Below are 19,360 nucleotides of genomic sequence, written 5' to 3'. Positions count from 1 at the left end.
TTAGCTGTTGGCTGTTGGCCACTGGTGGCTGTGCAGCCAGGAGAAAGTCCCTTCCTCTAGGGCTCACTGAGGGGAAGAACAGTAATACAGCAGGTGCCCTGATTGCTGCTTGCTCATTGCAAAAGACTGGGTACAAGTAATTAATATGAATGTTGGATGGGTGCCTCTAATATACAATTGCCTTTTTCCTGTCTTTCTTGACATTAGAGATGATAAAATATTAATGTATACAGCAGAGTGTTCAGAAAACTTCCAAGGAAGCATAATATTGAAGAGAGGAATTTCACATGAAGGGGGGGAACTTTTACATAATCTAACTCATATGCTCTCCTTTTCTTCTTATGGATGTTTGGGGACTACTTTTGTCTTATTTTTTGAAATGTATGTGTGGTTTAGTTCGAGCAAAGTATGGCTTTGAAGCCTCAGAAAACTATTTTAAAGACAGCTGGTGTTTTAAGTTGAATTTTTAATGACTAGGTAGTTTGTAGAAGGAATGCCGCTATGCAACTTAGGAAAGAAAAAGGGGAGGAGGAAAGAGAGGGGAGGAGGGCCAGTAGAAGACCTATGCATTAGTTATGTTCTTTCTTTATCTTTATTAATGCTGTCAAATTCCCAGGAATAGTTATTAGCATTTCTACCCAAGTTGAATTAAGGTGAAATGTTTTGGGTTTTTTTTGTTTTTTTCTGCCAATTAGAAGCTCTCAGCCCACTGTGCTGGTGAATTGGGTGTGTATTCCACAGGAGAAGAAATCAATGAATTCCTATCAAGCACCATCTCTTCTTGCAAAGCTTTTATTTCCTTGACCCAGGGTAGAAGATGGCACGTGTTGTGGACATCTGTGGTGGTGAAGTGGTGGGAGAACTGTGCCCCTAAAAAAATCTGGAGATGTTCAGCAGTGGCAAGGCACTATTCTTAAAAACAGCCATAAAAAAACTAAGCCTTGCACTATCTGAACAGTCCTGCCAGGGAACACCTTTATTCTGTAGCTTACTTTTAAATGTAGAGCTGATGTCCAGAAGGTTCAGTCAGGCCTTTCAGCCAAGCTCTGAGTAACCCCTACCCAGCATTACCCTCAGCAGTAGGTGGTGTGCCTCGCTGAAACCTGGCTTCTGGCTCCCGCCTGTTTCAGGGGAAGAGGACCATCGTTTGCTGCTCTTCGAGAGCTGGAGGAAATTACAGTACCTTTCTGCCAACTTCAAGTTGGAGCGGATGGGGGAGAGCTGCGATTCCAGCTGTTCATTATCTGTTTGCTCTCAGAGAGAGCTGATGCAGAGCCGTGAGGAGATGTAGTCTCTCATTTTTATTATGATATTACAGTCCAAATCATTTCCAGACTCCAGAGTGTATGAAACAAGATGATGTGAAAACCATAAGGTTGCTAGTTTTGAATGTTTTCTCTGCTCCTCTGGATAAATGGAGCAGAAAAGTCTACCAACTTCTCTTGGAGATTTCAAAGGCATTATTATATTCTATAGTTATTATGTTGTAGTAGCTTTAACAGTCTACAATAAAACTGAGCCCTGTTCTGCTGAGCGCTGTACATGTGCAGAATAAAAGATGATCCTTGGTGTCGAGAACTGGGTCTGAGGTCCACATCATACAAACAGTCCTGTGAAAAAGTTTATGCACAGATTCTCATTCAGTCAAGTCTTTTTTTAGCAAAGAGATTTTTAAATACCAAAACAACATAAAGTCAACATCACTTTTATAAAGCAAACCAATACTATTTTCCTTTCTCCCCAGAGGCAAATCAAAAGCTGTAATTAATCTGGGCAAAAAATGGAAAGGGAGAACTACGACTGCACTTACTCGTTAGTTTTTTGGCAACCTGGATCCTAAGCTGGTTTTTCATTTCCTTGTGTTTTTCTTCCCCTCCAAGCAATCAGCTTGGTGTATTCTTGGGCTACCAGAGTATTTCGTCCTGGCGCCATATCCCTGTTCTTCCATACCTTCCTCCCTAATCACTAAGTATGTGGTCACCGGTGGTTAACCGTTAGTCAGAAAGCGAATTGGGGTTGAGAGAAAAGGCAAAGATGTTTGATCGCGCCCCAAAGGAGTGAGAGTGCCCCGGCACAGCTCCTGACGGCACATCACTCGCTCTGTCCGGAGGCAGGGAGCACACCGGTACCCTGTTGTTTGCAGCTTCAGGAGCTCTGGTGGATCAGGCAGTTGAAGGGGCAGGTCTTTTTGCAAAGGTACTTTGTGGCAAAAACAGACTTGGGGTGTCTTTTATCTCATTAGTGGTAGGTACATCACACGCTTCATTTTCTCAGGCTTTCAGCTAGGATGTAGCTAATAAAGTATTTTCTCTTATTTGCAGCCTACTTGAACATACCGGGGAGTTCATTTTGTTCTACTTTTTCCCCGGAACTGCATGGCAGAACTCGTTTTCTGTCTTTCTTCTTTTGGCTCCGATTCTGCTGCATTCTGATTATTGCTGCAGTTCTCTCCCCTTTCTACTGCCTTGCAAAACATCCAGCCCATCACCGGAAGACTGTCTTGTTGGGTTCTTCTTCTGGGATCTGGCTCTATTTCCAGATGGAGAGAAAACAAAAAGAGAAGACTTTAATAATCAGAAAACTTCGGGACGGCTTATCAGTGGCAGGAAAGGTTCTGGATGCGAGAAGATTGCCGGCTGTGCTTGCGGTTTTGGCAGTCGTTCTCAGTGTTGTCTACTTCTCACTCTTCCCTGTAACGCTGGCCCTTCGTCGTTTCTCTCCCGTGCGTTCGTTGCTAAGGGGCTGTGTGTATTTATGGGTGTACGAAGACATTTCCCTGGAGCTTCCTGAGGCACACCCACAGCAACGCGACCTCACAAAGTACCAGGAGTTCTCCACTGATCCTGCTTTGCTGAACTGAAAGCAAGTAGATTTGGAAACATGGTTGAACGTTTGCAAATGCTGTGTTTATGTTTTCAGTACTCCTGTAGCGGCATTGTTCCTCCTCCCCCCCCCCCCCCGAGAAAAAGAAGAAGAGAATAGCACGGGGAAAAGTACTCCTTCATGTTTGCAGGTGCTTTCTGTTCCTTTGCCTCATTCTTGAGTATGTTGAAAATATGAGCTGCTGTTTAAAACTGAATGAATTTTCAATTGCTTCCTGCCAATTCAATAGGAGGAGGAAAGCAGCAGCCGGCCCCAGTAGCCGGGAGGGAAGAGGGAAGTGGAAGGGGCTGGTTCTGCGGGAACGACTTCCTCCTCGGTGTCCGGGGTCCGCGGGAAGCGTGGCTTCTCCTGCTGGGAGAAAGCCCCAGAGCCTCTCCTCCAAACGGGAAGCGCTTCCTCCGCGGAGGCCAGGCAGCATTGACGGCTCGGCGTGGTCTTCTCTTCTTGCTCCTCGACATTTCCCACTTACCCATGGCATTTTCCTCTCACCTGTCTTTCATTGCAATGGCTTTGCAGGTGTAAACAACCTTGCGTTGTTATTGCGTTTCAGGAGCTGATAAAGAATCAGGTTTTGTAATTGCTGCTATGAATTATCTCACTGTCGTTAGAGTAGGAAAAAATGAAAGAATTGGAGTCTGTGACTCAACGTTGAATGTTTTTGAGGTTATATGTTTTCCTGCTAACGTGGGGAGTATGAATATTCTTTTTCATAATGCAAATGTAAAATACTGAAAGTGATGTGAAGTTCAGCCTCTCTGCATGAGAAAATATGTGAAACAATTCCTACTGAGAGGCTTCCTGATGCAGGGAAACGCTTGCCTTATTACCATTATTTTATATATGTGTGTGTATATATATACATATAAAATAATTTGATTTCCATTTTTCCCTCCTGCACTGCAATATCGTTTCCCGTTCGAAGACAGAGCGGGTCTCGCGTTACCTTTTTTCTTTCCTTTCTGTAGCAGCGAGCGTATCTGGCTTATGGAGGTGGCTCTCTCTCTTTTGCAGTGCCGGGGAAGCCCCAGCGACGTGCGAGGTGGGCGCCGGCGCCGGGGCGCTGCTGGAGCCGCTGGAGCAGTGCGTGGCCTGGCTGCGAGCCTACTTCTGCGAGCCGGCGCTGACGGCGAGCCTGCCCGTGCCCGCCTTCCACCACCCCGTCCTCCAGCGAGGTGAGCCACCGCGCCGCCAGCCCGCCGCGCTCGGCCACCCTCGCCGGCCGGCCGGCAGCGTGGGACGCTCAAGCGCGGCGGCTGCCTCCCGGGGCCGCGTTGGCTTTGGCGCGCCTCGCCGTAATTCTTGGCCCAGGTGGTAACAGCGACGCGGTTCAGCTCCTGACATGTGCTGGCTGAAAGGTTTGAACGTGAACACATCTGCCTGGGAGCAGATTTTTCAGAAAGGTTATTGTTAACTTAAACTGTCTTTCTGGCAGCGACGCAGGGAGTGAGGCTTATAAATGGACATTTCGTCAGTCCTATGGAAACAGTTGGTGATGGTTAAGTTACGTAAGGTAGCTATGGTTTTATGTTTCTGGTTTGTTTTACGTTTGATTCCTCGAAGTCAGTGCAGATAATTTTTTTAATAAAGAACAAGTATTGTTACAAAGTAGGTGAACTATTCACATATTTACATCAAAACATGACCTGAGAGAAGTTTCTCCTTAGCATGTAACATTTATTGGATTTTTTTCCTGAAGGCCTCTAAGTAGAAGTCAATTACATGAAACGAAATAGTAGACTCCAGCACACACACAAAAAAAATCGCAGAAGTCTGCTTTTTGCAGTAGCCTTTTGTCTCTCCATGAATGTAATCCTTTCCCAGTGAACTAAATCTTCTTTTTAGAGAACTATGCTTGGAGTGTATTAGGTAGCATAATAAAATAGCACCAAAAAGGGGCTAGTCTCCTCTACGCTACACAAGGTAAGATAGTACTATTTTTTATATAAACTTTTATACTTTTTTTGTAGTGTTCTAGCCAGAAACATTCTTCTCCTTTTGGAAGTTAGTGCCAAATTACGGCTCCCAAGAGTAAAAGTACTGAAGAGGGGTTACTGACCTTCTCTACTCTCCCCACCCTATTCCTGTTCACTTCATTTCAGCTTGGTGTGTAGGAGTGGATTTTAAAGAATAGGAGCTGTACCTAAGTACACATGCAAAATTGTTGTCAGTTTTGCACGTGGAAAATTACAGTCATCTTATAGGCACACCTTCGCAAGTGCTATCTATTTAACTCGTCTATTGCTAATTGCTGGTTTTATTCAAATTTGTACAAATAATAGGTTTCCTCTTGTTAGTACGCTTTCTTATCCTTAAATATCTGATGTTAGCTGCGAGTGGGAAAACAAAGTCAAAATGCAGCCGTTCTACAGGATGTTCCACAGATAGTCAGGTTATTCTTTTGGGAAGGGAAAAGTCTTAAATTTTATTAGCTTTCCACAGTATCTTTATTTTAATGGTAAACTTTTGCACTAATCATTGCATGTTATGAACATTTCTCAATGCAACATCTTTCGTAGACAAATTACAGGGTAAGTACTGAATATTTTCAAAACTTTCTGAAACTTGTGTACTGCACTGTCCCACTAATTTTTATACAAACATTATGTTTAGCAACTGCTAATACATTTTTTTAGAAGTATTAGTGAAACTATCTCATTAACTTGTGGCAAATTAAGAAATAATGAAACTATGATACATCATTTGTCAAAAATGCCAAAATGTGGAACTCCAGAAAGTGCTCATGAAGTGAAGTCAATGAAATTACCACCTGACAGTTTCTTCCCATTTTTTATCAGACGGGTTGAAATTAAAGAGTGCTGTTGTGAAAACTTTAGGGTTGGAGTGAATATGAATGGGTGGAGCTGGGTGGGGAAATTGCCACTGCAATTACTGCTGTTCCCGTTCCACCTATTCTTTGAATAAAAACAGAGGAGTTCTGTTTCCAAGATAATCCGCTAGAAGCTTGTAAAACATTTAAAGTAATGCTTATTCCTTTTCCTAAATTGACTGCCGAATTTTTTTTTTAGCTTGGCTAGTAAAATGTTTCGGCCGGAGAGTAAGTATTGCTGATCTCGCTTTAGCTGCTGGTTTGGGGTTTCATACTGGGGTATGCTCGCGCCGGCAGAGCGGAGCCTGTCCTTGGGCAGGCTGGGATGTGCCGAGCCGGGCCGGGCCAGGAGGCCTCCGTTCCCGCAGCAAGGCTGTGCCTGCCCGGCGGCTCCGCGGCTCCCAGCCCTGCCGCAGGTGGGCTCTTCCAGGGAGGGGGCGTCTGCAGCCGGCTGGCTTCCCACTGAACAGCCTGGCCTCATACGGAGCAGCAACGGTAATGGGCTTTGACCTTCTGTATCACAGGTTCAGTGTTTTGGAGGACTGAGGTATGTTTTTCTCATTTTAGCATGTGCAGATCCAGGTTTTTTTAATTTAGTTCAATTATTTGTTCTTGGACTAAGACCAGGTGTGCATGTTTTATGGTGGGGGGGGGAGGCAAGTACATAATGGAAATGCTGACACAGTTAATTGGCACAAATCACGCTGATGTGATACTGTTTTTATATACCCTCTCACGTGTTCTTCTTGGTAATTCTTTCACATAATAGAATAAATGGGTATTGGAAGGCAAGTGGAAAATATATGTCAAAATTTTTGAGAAATTATTTTTAAAAGTTATTTAGTAGAAAAGTAAGGTCAAAACTGCGCATTATAATGGATTATATGCTACATTTCAATTTCTCTGTAAGTCAGAATTACAGAATTGCTAAATTAAGAATTTGGTATTTATTTACTTTTTCACATTTACACTTGAAAGTGCCTGCTCGTTCCTCCAGGCACTTCAAAATGCAGAATAAACATAAGTGGGAGAATAAGACCCCAAAGCAGCGAAGGCTCGCCTCCTCGCCCTGGTTGCCATCCACGTGTGCCTCTGCTCAGCAGCCGCCCCCCTAACCGACCATCCAAACCCTCAGCCCTTCTTTTCTCTCCCTTTCCTGTGAATATGACCACGTACATTGTAGTTCTTTTAAATTAGGTGGTTTGAGCTAAATCGAGTGTTTTTGTGATAAGGGCTGATGATGGGATATTTTATTTCTTCTTAATCAGTGTTTATGTCAAGAAGCTTTTTTTTTTTTTTGACTTTTGCTGTGGTAGCATCATCTGAGGGCAGTAAGGGTTCTGCTTATTTTATGACAGCAATATTAAGGAGCTTCCTCATTTAATAAAATGAGACTTTAAAATAAATGTAAAGTGCTTTCAGAATGAAGCACTTCTCAATAAACGATCGGTTTTCTGCAGTTACCTTTGTGGAGAATGTTACGGCATAGCTCCTTGTGGAGAGAAAAACATGACAAGTCGACTTCAAGTTAACAAAAGCAGAGATACTGGCAAGTTTAGAAAGTGAAGGTACGCTCTTGCCTCTTTCCACAGTGGTGCTGCACGGTTTTTGACCACCTGAAAAAATGTTGACCTAGGCTTTATTTTCCTATACTCCTACAGAAGAGAGACACCCATCCTCTTTTGAACATCAAGCACCATCCAGCAGTCTCTGAGGAGGAGGCCCTATACAATACAATAGCCATTTCGTTAGGCGATCGTGATTTGCTTTTCGAGAGCATATGCATGAGCACCCGAAGTACAGAATTAACAGTTCCTTCTTGTTAAGTCATCGATGGTAACGTTTGAAGGTGGAATGCTGGTGGTGTAGCACAGTTTGCGTTACAGCAGTGATCTCATTAGGTGAAAGAAAAAGGCCCGTTTACTCCAAAGTAAAACCAAGTTGGAAATCCAGGGTATGCTCTCTTTCTGTCATCTTTCTCGTTTTCATGGATTCTAGGAACTTCCTTTTCATTTGCAAGATCCCCAGAGGGAGGTGTACAAGTAAAAATTTCCAAGCTAGTTTCTCAACACCTACAGAAGTTGTCAGCTTACAGGCTTCCCAGTTTAGCGCATGCAGCCAAAATCTTTCTGAAAACGTAATTAAAAAATGGGAGTTTTCAAAGATTTATGTCATGGCCAACGCTAAATGGAAATTCATAGTGCAAAGAAAGGTAGTTTTTACTCCCTAAAGCTTTTTTCCACCTCTCCGCGGCACGGCTTTAGGGTGTTAGATCTCAGAAAAATCACAGAAGGCTTGTAGGGGAAAGCGATTAATCAGTCTTAAAGTATAAAGGTCATTAGCCCCCTGTATAAAAGAAGATGAAAAGTTGACCTTGTTATTATTTTGAAATCTATGTATGAATTGCTTGATTTGTGAGTTTTTGAAATGGTAAAGGAAATGTTAAATGGCCAGTGATAAATTTCCTGACTTTTCTTTATTTATTTTCTATATTCTTTGTTTAGTTTTATAAACTTACTGGTTGAGATGCCAGAAAACATTGCAGCACTGGACGCTGTAGTAAAGAACAGTTGTATGCTTTCAAACCAGATGGCTTATTAGAGAAAGGAGACCAGAGGAAATTGGACACACGAGCGGGTTTTCCTTTAGCTGGTGACGAACAGCAGCCCTCAGGCTCTGCTCTTTCTCCAGGAGTGCCATGCGCGCGGCAGCCATCTCAGAACGAGGGCCTTTAGCTGGGCAAAACTTGCTTTTATGCTCCTGAGCTCCAGTCGGGTCCTCATATAGAAGGTGCAGACCCCAAGTGGAGGTATCTTCTGTAAGTGGTGTTGGCTGTATTGCCTTGCTAACAGAGGGAGGGGAAAAAGAGCTGTGCAAAAAGATCGTTGCATGTGGCTAAGGCTGCATTAGTAAAGCGTACAGCGCGGTGAGAGCAGTTTAGTGAAGTGAGAGCGGTTGGTGCTGGCGCCCAATGTGCGTGCCGTGCCTTTCCAGAAGGGCTTTCCTTGGGGGCTGTCCTTTGGGCTGGTTCCACCAAGTGCCCGTTTGAACCATATCTTTGGGGTGAGTTTCATCCAAAGGGAGCAGGTTGTGCCCCCTGTGACTTCTCCTGAATGTGAACAACAGGAAGAGGGACTGGTTAGTGGTTTCAAAAGCAAGCCGATGAGCCAAGCTAAAATATGAATGCTGTATATGTGTGTGTGTGCATGCATGTGTGTGCGTGCATGTGCACGTGGGCAGGTGGACAAGCTAGAGGAGGAGCAATTAGAACTGAGGTTGGGGCCCAAAAAGGTGAGCTTTGCAAGCCAGCTTGGTAGTTGAAATTTCCGTTCTATAATGCATGGTATTAATCCAAGAAGGGATATTGATGAAACACCTCATACATAATGGGAGCAGAGAGTCTTCAAAGAAAGAGGAACATACCTCCATTCTCTCTTCAAGATGGCTTAGTTCTGCATCCAGGTCTGTAATCAATAATTACCTTGTGATTTCCTGAGAACCTTCTCTTTCAGAAACTCAAACCACGGCAAAAGAGATTAGTGAACCTGGCAAAGTCACCTCCACAGGACAACAAAGCACACTATAAAATATTTGTTATTGACTGAAGAAACTATTTACTTTTATAGTTCTTGCCTCACCTTTGTGGAATCTGACTAGTTTTGCTCTCATGTTGTGCACTAACCAGTCCTTTTTTGGTTTTGCATTTGTTTGTTGAATCTCTCATTTTAGAAAGTTATCTCTAAAGGAAGTGTTTCCACATGAGTTACAGCTTTCCTGTCCCAAATTAATTTTCCTGCCCTGACCCAGGTACCCCCTTGCACTGCGCAAGATAACTTCCCGTGGAAGGTGGTCTGTGTTCAGGAAGTCATGCGGTGTCTGTAGGGTGCTGGCGAGGAGACACATGCGGTTAGGTACAGTTCTGACCAGGCACCCTGTGATCAAACCTCTAAGACTAAAAGACCATCTTTAACCACTGTGGAAGAGGATTAGTAGCATCTTGATTGCTCTGCCACCATATTGCTAGTGGAACAAAGCAATCTCTTTGCTTTACTATTGCTCCATAAAATTATTCTAAACTAAAAAAAAAAAAAAAACTGGATCAATTTAAGGTAGAAAAATAAATATTTTGTGTTCTGCAATTCAGCAAAGACAATGCATTTTTCTTCCTTTTAGTGGTAGAAATGCTCAAATAATAAACAAGTTTTCTGAGGATAGTGGAGCTATTAATTTAGTTTGCTTCTAAGACAGCAGATTCAACATCCCATGAATGCTTATGTTGAAAAGAATTGTTTTTAAAGATGCTACTACTTGCCCTAATTACCTAGCATACCCTAGAAAGTACATTTTTCTTTCACGTACAACTTAGTCAGATACTTTTTCAATATATAAAGACTACAAAAATAAGAAAATTATTTATAGTTTATAGTATTAAGGTCAATTCAGATCTTTTTTCCTTTACTTTAAATTAAAACTTTTTTTTTATGTTTATATATAGGCACACACATATGCAAAATATCTTTCTTTAGATGCTACCTGATAAAGCGAGAAGGTTTCAAACTTCAGGTGCTGGTTTATTGATTACAGGATAGCAACTCTGTACTTAGTTTTAGTGGGAAAGAGGTGGCTGGTGGTCAAAACGTAGCTCCTTAGTACATAAGAACCAGTAAACTACTTTTCAGGAGCCTCAGAAGCCAAAAAGGAGGTCTGAGGCCTGCCAAAGCTGGGAGTGGAAAAGGCAAGAAAGAAACTGATCCAAAGAGTAGAAGTAGGCGGGAGGACGCTCAGGAGATGCCAGAGCAGATCTACAGCTGTCCTGGATCGATCCTGGAGGTCACTGCATGGCCAGCATGAGCATTCTATACAATGAAAAAACATACAGCGTTATGTTATGGTGATTTACAATTTTGAAGAGAAAAGGAGAAAATATACTCCCTTTATTAGCTTGTAATTCTTACAGTAATAGCCTGTAGATATAGATGAGACATTTATCTATAGAGACATACATATGTCTGGAAAAGGCATATGTAGTTTCAATTTTCTTCAGTCCTCAATAGGAAAAATGGAAAATTCAGGTTACAGAAAAACCTCCAGGATCCCTCCTGTCTCACTATCGTGTCTGAATAGTCATCTAATTTCCAGTGAAAAATGGAAAATTCAGTAGAGTTCAATTAGGAAAGTATAAATCTGACAGCATTACTAGGTCATATTTATATTCTGCAGAATTGAATTGCATTATAGGTGACCTACTCTGGAGGAAGGCAAGGCTTGCCTTTTCCCAGAAAAATGCAAATCATCATTCTCACCATTTATTTATTTTGCAGTTTATGAAAGGACAAATTCTCTCAATTTTGCTGTAGAGATTCATTTCATCGAATAGAAAAAGTTGAGAATTATTAGTGACTTTCACTTTTTTCATTCCTGCAGCTTCATCAGGCATGCAAATACATTTCTATTTAGGCTTTTAGCAAATGTTATTTTAAAGTAATATGAAGTAATCTGCTTGAAAACGTTAGTACTTCACAGATCTGGACATGGCAGATTCAAGTGCAGAGAGATGACAAGTTTTCATATTTCTGTCTGCCAACACAAAATTCAAATTCCATAGACTGGCAGCTTCTTTTATTACCATTTCATGTGAGAATAGTTTTGATAAGCAGAAAGTCACTGTTTTGTTAGACATTTAATGGATTTTTACAATCCAATACTTTCATACAATTTTCTTCAAACAGAAATCAATCGTCTCCAACCTTCAGAAATGAAAACAACAAAAGCTAGCCCCGTTACTTTTATGTCCTGAATTCTTTTTCCGGTTCGGTTCCAACCTGGCCCATTTTTTGGCACGTGATCTTTGGAAGATCCTAAGTATGGGAGACAGCGGTATATAGGTCCTGTTGTGGGGCAGGGTGTGCAAGAGCCAGTTAATTAAAAAAATGCATTGTATTTTCAGAAGGATAATTCTTTTTTGTCAATATCCTTGACATTAATTATAGATAGGCCCAAGTCAGAATAAGTGAGAGTTACCTGAATAGAAAGTTTATCTTTTAGATTTTAGTGGATTAAAATAGCTGCCGAGACGTGTGAATGTGGAAATTCCTCCAAAACCAGACTTTTTTTTCAAGTGAAAACCTTTCTGTCCGTCTGGTGTCTGCCGCTCCTCTGAGAGTTGGCGGGTGCGCCGGCGTGGGGTGGCAGGAGGCGGGCAGGCAGAGTCTGCACCGTCCTCAGCTCTCGTCTTCTTTAGGCGAGATAGCACCGTCTGGCCTTCTCGCGTCCCCTCCTTCTGTCGAGAAGTTTCTGGGACCTCGTCTGGCAGGAGATCACAGGCACAACGGTACCGTGAGGAGTCTGCTGTCCACAATCTTTATAAAGTCAGTATGCTCAAAAGCAGTTTCTTAATTCCAGGAGTTACATTGACCAGGGTTTAAAGAATACTTTGACCGAACCTGGTAGCGTTTGCCGTTACTGCTTATGTGTGTAAGAGTAAGAACTGAAGGTGGAGAAGAAAAAAATGCCCATCTGGAAAACCACCTCTTTCATCTGTAGGCTTGTGGTCGTCGTCTTTTCCTGGATCCCCAGGTCCTAGCAACCTCAGAGCAACGCAGGCGTATGAGGAGTAAGTTTCATTTAATTCATTTTTCCTTTGATTTCTTTGCTTACTTGCCACACTTAAAGCCCCGTGCAGTGTTTGCACCCCATTTAATACACAAATATGAAAGCCGGATAAAAGAATTTTATGAATATGCCCCTTACACCCATTTTTTTAATGAACTTTCGGCCAGGTTAGACTTAATTATTTCCCCTTATCAATGTGAAATATCATCAATAGTCATATATATTTAAGATGTTTTGTATTTCAGATGCAAAGTGTTTAGTGTCACTGTTACTACGGTAACCACCTTGTTTCTAAATACTTTTGTTAATAAAAAACCATTTTTTTATTATTTAAAAATAATTTTTCACAAAATACAAAAACATAATAGCACTTGTAATGTCCTTTTTGTGAGGGGTAGATAGATGAACTCATCTGCGAGGAAGCCGTTTTCTGATCTGGATACTTTGCCGCTGCTTGACCTGAGAATGCCCCTTTCTCACCTATTCCCACGACATTTTGCTATTTGTCCTTTCCGAGTTTGCGAATGCGAGAGCTGACCAGTATATTCTAGGGAAAACATGGAGTTGCTTAGCTGCAAAAGCCTACTTTTTTTATTAGAAATTTGCATCCCCCACTCTTCTCAGAATAAAATATGCAAGAACCAACATAAATGGCATACTCTTTTTTTCTTTCTTTCTTTTTTTCCCCCTGATTTGGGCCTTTGATGTTCAAGAGGAGCCCATATTAAAGGACATCCCTAGAAGGCTGTAGAAATTGTTCCTATTTATGACAAATGTAAAATAGTACAAATCTAGCTGAATGTGATGGTGTCATTAGTTTGTGAATCGCATCCTTGAAAATAACTGTGGAGGAGCCAAATCGGTTTAAAAGAAGATAACAAAATGGTTTAAGCTACTTAGGTTGAATGCCAATTATATTTTAATATTCAACTGAGCATATTTTACTAAGAAAAAAGGCAGCGTCGACGCATGCATAACTCATTGGCAGCGTCGACCAGCTGTGCCACTCTTCTCTTCGAATCACTTTGTGCATTTTAGTAGCATGGTAATTTAGTAGAGAACTACCTGAGTGATGGCATTTTCAATGAGCAGGTAATCTACAGAGAATTTTTATATGGTTATGAGTTCTGTGCTTCAGCCTGGCAACACAAAAATACATCAAGACCAATTACGGTATCAACTTTCAGCGTGATACCCTTGCCACGCAAGTGCATGTATTTCTGCCCCAGGCATTTCAAATTGCATCTAATTTGAAATCTTTGGGGTTTTAATTAAATTTCAGAATATATGGAATTCTTCATTAGTACCTGCTCTGAATAGCAGATTATACTTCTCTCAGTCTCTCGTTAAAGAAGTAGGCTGTGGTAAATAGCATGTTCAAGAACTGATCATTTGTGGTGCCTGGATATTGGGAAAAGAAATAGTGAAATGCAAAATAATATCAAAAAGATTATTAGTCCAGAGAGGGACTCTTGATTTGTATTTTAATGGAATTTTACATTTCTCTTAATGATTTGCAAATTGTCCTCTGATTATAAGATGCATTAAGCTTTTCATTTTAATGGAGAGACACAGCCATTAGCAGAAATTTTTTCTGTCTTCTTTTTAGAGTGCTTCCCTGCAGCAGATAAATATTGAAACCATTAACACCTTTTGATGTACTTTATAGTGCTGCAGCTTGGACCAATACGTGAATGAATGTGGCCTTTTATATTTTAGCACTTTACTTGAAGCTCATGATTGTCTTTACATGGGTGAACAATGAATGAAACTATACATTTTCAGGCAAGCAATAAAATAATATGTATTTCCCTATAATTAGTGTTTCAGATGTTTCAGTGAATATCATGCATATTTAATGCAAAAAGAAAAAGTAAAGCCAACAAGAGTCAAGATCTGAAATTCAGATTGAGACTGCTCTGACCTTGTCTGACCATTCTTTAAGGGAGAAGGGTTATGATGTTCTTTTTGGGAGGATTTGTTAAGAATTCACAAATGATTTCTCAGTTGCGAAATACACAAATATAGTCTTTTTTGTAGAAACAAAAATATACGTTCTTCATTCATCAGTCTGAAAGTCAGACTTCCTGCTTGCTTTCAGCTTAAAGTGATCCCTTAAATTTTGTATGAACACATTTGACTGTGTATCTTAATTTCATTGGGTTTGGCTGAAGGGCATGGAATGAGAAAAAAGTTTTTGTTTTTGTTTTTGTTTTTTATGGCAGGTTATGAAGCGTAGGTAGTATTTTCATGGTAGTGGAGAACTATGTAAAATAATTGGTCTATTAGATCAGGTAAATGTGTTCTTTGGCAACTTATGAAAATCCCTGCAATATTGTTTAGGTACTTTGGAAAAGAGATTCATTCTTTCAGAGGTACTAGCTAAGGGCGTTTATAATGAGTTATGCTGGTAGATGTTCTTTTCCCCAACCCCACATGCGTCTTACTCCCCAAATAAGCTGGAATTCTGGAATTTCTATCTGCCTTTTTTAAACTTTTCCTTTCTTGGCACTTTACTCTTCCTGCAAGAACTTCCTCCAAACAAGATGGTTACTTTAGGGCTGCTTGTTAATTTAGCAATCTCCAGTCTCTGAAAAACCATCGGGGTCACTGATAGGACTTCTCCAGTGTTTGCTTTCAGGATGTCTGTTTGAATAATTTGAGTCTTGGGAATTCAAATTGTAGTTCATTTAGCAATACGCCGTGTACGATGGCATTGTCACCAGTCAAGAGGCTAGGCAGTTTTACGAAATCACGGTTTATGTCTCCACAGTTATTTTGCTGACTGCTTAAATATATGTTCCTTTAAAAAAAAAAAAACTCTAATATAACTTTGAGGTTGAAGCCGGGAAATTCTAAGAACTAATTGCTGCTGCTTTCATATATGCCTTGAAAAGATGTTGCATCATTTGTGAATTAGTGTTTGCAAAGTGCTATGTAAGTGTTTAGCTTCATACATTAGCTATTTCTAATTCAATAATGAATTAATACAAACGAAAAAGAAAATCAGGACTTTGATACTGACTTAATTTGTATGCAGTAAGCAAATAGTTACATTTTATTACAGTTAAGCAATTTAATGAATATTATTTTTAACTTGCACATTTACAGAGCAACTTAGAGAAATCCAAAGAAATCACTATTCATATTTTGCACAGACAACCAAAGATTCCATACGTTACTTTGCTCACGTAACAGAGGACATTTGCATTACGTATTTCAAAGTTAAAATATATTAATTTTCTAGGGCAGGTTATCTTTGGTAACATGCTCTTCACAAAGCAACTGAGGGTGCAAATTTCTTGATCCAGAGTCATTTGGGAGTGGATATTTGGGGCCATGTTGAAAAATGAAACTCTGAAAACACCTCATCAGTGTAATTCTAAGTGGAATTACAGAGCAAAAGCAATTATGCTTGCAGCAGCAAAAACTACAGGAGAGATGATCATACATCCCAGCCTAGCCCCCCAGTTCACACGCAGGTCCTCTGCCACCAGCCTGCCTACAGGAAGCACTGGAAGCACTGTAATACATGTTTTGACATAAGCCAGTTGTTAACAATAATTGTGAAAGTATTGTTTTGAAGAAAGAGATGCACAGTTACTTTCTCTGAAATAGCCTGGCTTGGTGTTATCCTGTTTCACGGGTGAAATATAATTGTTTTGTAACTGCTTCCTGGGGCATGTTAGCGAGCGCTCCTGGAAAGAGCCGTGTTCTTTTACATGATACAATAGCGTAATAAGGGAAATGTACCTGTGCCTATGAGACTGTGTAAGAAGCTCCAGTCTGTAGAATCGCATTCAGTTCTACACCAGGTGGTAGCAAAATTGATGGGCATAGGCCCACTGCGTCGCAGGAGTGTGCCGGGGCCCTGGGATGGCAAAACAGAAATCTCAATAGATTATCAAGCGTGTAAAGTGCAGTGCGTACAGCATCACGTTTACTTCTTAGCAGTTCTGGCATGAGTGGAGAGGTGCAGGGATTTGAGTTCTTTGTCTAGGTTTGTCCTTTAGTTTGCCCAAAGCCTTCTGATCTGGAAATCACTGAAGTTCCTAGATTTAGATTTAAGCCTGATGCTCCTGAGCACAGCCGCTCTTACTTGAGGCACTTTATTTGAAATATTCGTTAACTGAGCTCCAGTGTCAGTACTTAAATCATTTATGCATTGATTTCTGACACAAATCTTTTAGTTCATTAGCTTTAGTTTTGCAGCAGCAGATAAAGAATTTGAGATTGCAGTGCCTGTTGAAAATGCTTAGCACTTTGAGCTACTCTGTTTTCACAAAGTCTAGCTCACAAACAGCAAAAAGAGTCCACTGCAACTGTGCCAATCTCCAAATTTGTATCATCAAAACTTCAAAATTCATTTGCTGTCTTGCTTTCATTCAAATGTGCCTTGAACCAAAGGTCTTGATGACTTTGAAATGTTGTTTGTAAGCTTAATTTGCAAGTATAAATGGGAAATCATGCTTTATCAACACATTTGAGTTGAATCTTTTTTCTTCAAGTTTCATTTTAAGTTCATTAGTATCAGAATGACCGTTCCAGCATATCCATAAATCTTCCAAAGTTTTCTGCAGAACCTGCCTGTCTGTTCCAGTTTAACTATTACCAGATGGTCCTACCTGTCCCTCCTAAATCCCAGTGTAATTAGCAAACTACATCTTCTATGATTTATTTAGGAACTGTGGACAGGTTTGTACATCTTGTTAACAGAAAGAGTCAGAAGGGTGGGATCCTGTCATGGCAGCATGTGCATGGCTGTGTTTTTGTCCTGTTCCAGCAATGTGGATTGCGGTCTATTGAATTTACTTTTCATTTTTTCTCTGGTGAAGAAGGAGCAACCTTCACAGACCTAGGATCAGCAGCGGCGATTTTAATATGCAGTAGTGAGAATTTTAAGAAAAGAGAAAAAGGAGGGTTAAAGTGGAACCCGAAGTTCTATTTTAGTGTGTATCTGGGGTAATTTCTTGATTTTCAATCAGATTATGGTCACTCTTGCTACCTTGTCACACATGGCCCTTGTGCTAAAGATTTTTATTGCCGTGTGAGATCAGAATTCAGTGCAATGTCCAAATCACAGCCTATCCGGAGAAGTAGAAGATACCCAGATAAAGCTCTTGGTGAGTACCCAGTCCCTCTGACAAAGTGAAAAGAGAAGGAAGCCCCTCACTATTTCTGTCTTGAACGGAAAATACACAGTTCATTTTCTGGTCTAATCACTTGGAAATTGTAGTATAATTGGTGCATGGTATCTCTGGACCAACTATTTTGTATCCTTTTCAAAACTGTTCAAAACTGGAAAGAGTGTGTGATGGCTGAAGTTTTCATATATAAAAATATCCATATTAATGTACTCGAGGAAGAGTCTTTCATTAACTACGGATAAAATATGAAAAGATAAACTACTTTCAAAGTTCACATTGACTTCAGGTACAGTCAATACTTCTGAATTGCCGTGATCTGCAGGCCTTCTGTATATATGTATATATTAGAGTAGTTCTCGTGTGTGTTAAAAATATTCGTGAAGTCATTAAAAAGTTTTTGCACAGTTACTCCCTGCTAGGGAGGATTCGCTGTATGTTTTAAAGTGTCCCAAAATTAACGTATTCGAAACGAAGCAAAAATATTTGCTCCTAAAGTGGGATTTTGAATGGCAAGTATAAGCCTGGAGCAGATTTCCGTACCTGATTATTAAATCTTTCGATACGGCATTATTCTAGAAATACCAACAGATTTTTGTTGGTATCTCAGCATTGGAAATGACTGCGCTCTCTTACGCTTGTGTTAGTCTCTAACCGCTTTACATCTAACAGCTTTAAACCAGAGCTGTGCTCCTTTACAGTACCTGCAGTATTATAAAAACGCAAAGGTAACGATTTATAAACCTCCAAACTAAAACTTTGAGTAGTGTGTTAACTTGAAGCCACTTTCATTAATATGTGCAAAGGTTCATTGAAAAGTCTCCATATCCTGCCTCTGCTGTATGGAATTTGTCAAGAATTATCTTAAAAGCTCGTTAATAACGGTATGGCCCCTTCCCAAATCATGGCTGTGCACATGCAGACTAACTGAGGATTCAGTCCTCAAGTCCAGGTCCAAGGTGCACTCCCTTACGACAGGACCGTGCTCAGGGAGTAGGGCGGGAGAGAAGTGGAGCTGTTAAAGGCTGCGTAGGGGTATAGCTTTCCATTTATTCTGTTCCTCAGTAGTACACACTGAGGTGCTATCCTAGTGCGAGAAGTATTTTATTGAAACAGTGCATCTGGTCAATATTCCAATGAGACACACTTCAAAACACATCTCTTGAAGTTACTGCTTATCAACGAGTAATCTTTAAGATTTAATCAAAAAACAGATCAAAACAGAATTTTCTTTTAAAACAGTAGTGTAACACAGTCGGTTGTTTTCTTTGAACTGCAGCATTTTATGCTTCCTAAAGCACTTAAATGTACCAAATGCTTTTTATTAGCCAAATATGTGAACTGGCACGTGGGCACTGATGGCAAGCCTTGACACTGTGTGAGCTGCTCTTGATATAATTTATTTTTTACGTACCCTAAAAGGGAAGACTGAGTGTATTTCCTTCAATGCCCAAATGTGAGATCCTGGAGGAACCCAAAAGGAGCTCGTGGCTGAAAGCCGGGCTGAAGAGGCTCTGCCTTTTCCAAGGTGCGTGAACAAACTCTCTGATAGCTTGGTCATATTTGTATAGCAACCTAAAGGTGCATGACTTGTGATTTTCGAAGCCACGTTAGCCGTGTCTGTGCTTTAATCCCAGTCATTCACAGGAGAGCAGCAGAGAACGGCATTCGCTACTGCTGACTGCCCTCGCTATATTTTTGTGGGGTTTTGTTCTTTATTCCCGTTCGGCCTTGTCTTAATGTACTGCTTCCCAGAGGTCTGGCTCCCTAAGTTTGCAGTGAAAGCTTCCCCTGTGGGAGAAACATGCATTTTAGCTCTAGTCCTTTCTACTTCATGAACAAGTGCTACTTGTAAGGCCAGATATGGCCAAAGACTCCTGTATTTTTGCTGTAC

General features: G+C 40.8%; 1 protein-coding gene across 5 annotated transcripts in view; it reads left to right on the top strand.

Annotated features, from left to right (window-relative positions):
* The window catches only part of MGMT (O-6-methylguanine-DNA methyltransferase), a 186,743-nt gene that overhangs the window by 148,360 nt on the left and 19,023 nt on the right, over nt 1-19,360 (top strand). For 4 of the 5 annotated variants that reach the window (XM_068951415.1, XM_068951417.1, XM_068951411.1 and 1 more), the window contains one exon: nt 3,895-4,055. In XM_068951415.1, the coding sequence (XP_068807516.1) occupies nt 3,895-4,055 (161 nt within the window). Of the gene's footprint in view, nt 1-2,321; nt 2,934-3,894; nt 4,056-19,360 lie in introns of those variants that run through there. The other variant, XM_068951412.1, reaches the window with a different exon arrangement.

Source organism: Struthio camelus, chromosome 7 (genome assembly GCF_040807025.1).
Source record: "Struthio camelus isolate bStrCam1 chromosome 7, bStrCam1.hap1, whole genome shotgun sequence".
NCBI lineage: Eukaryota > Metazoa > Chordata > Aves > Struthioniformes > Struthionidae > Struthio > Struthio camelus.
Note: the sequence above shows the minus strand (reverse complement) of the source record. Positions and strands in the feature narration are given on the sequence as shown.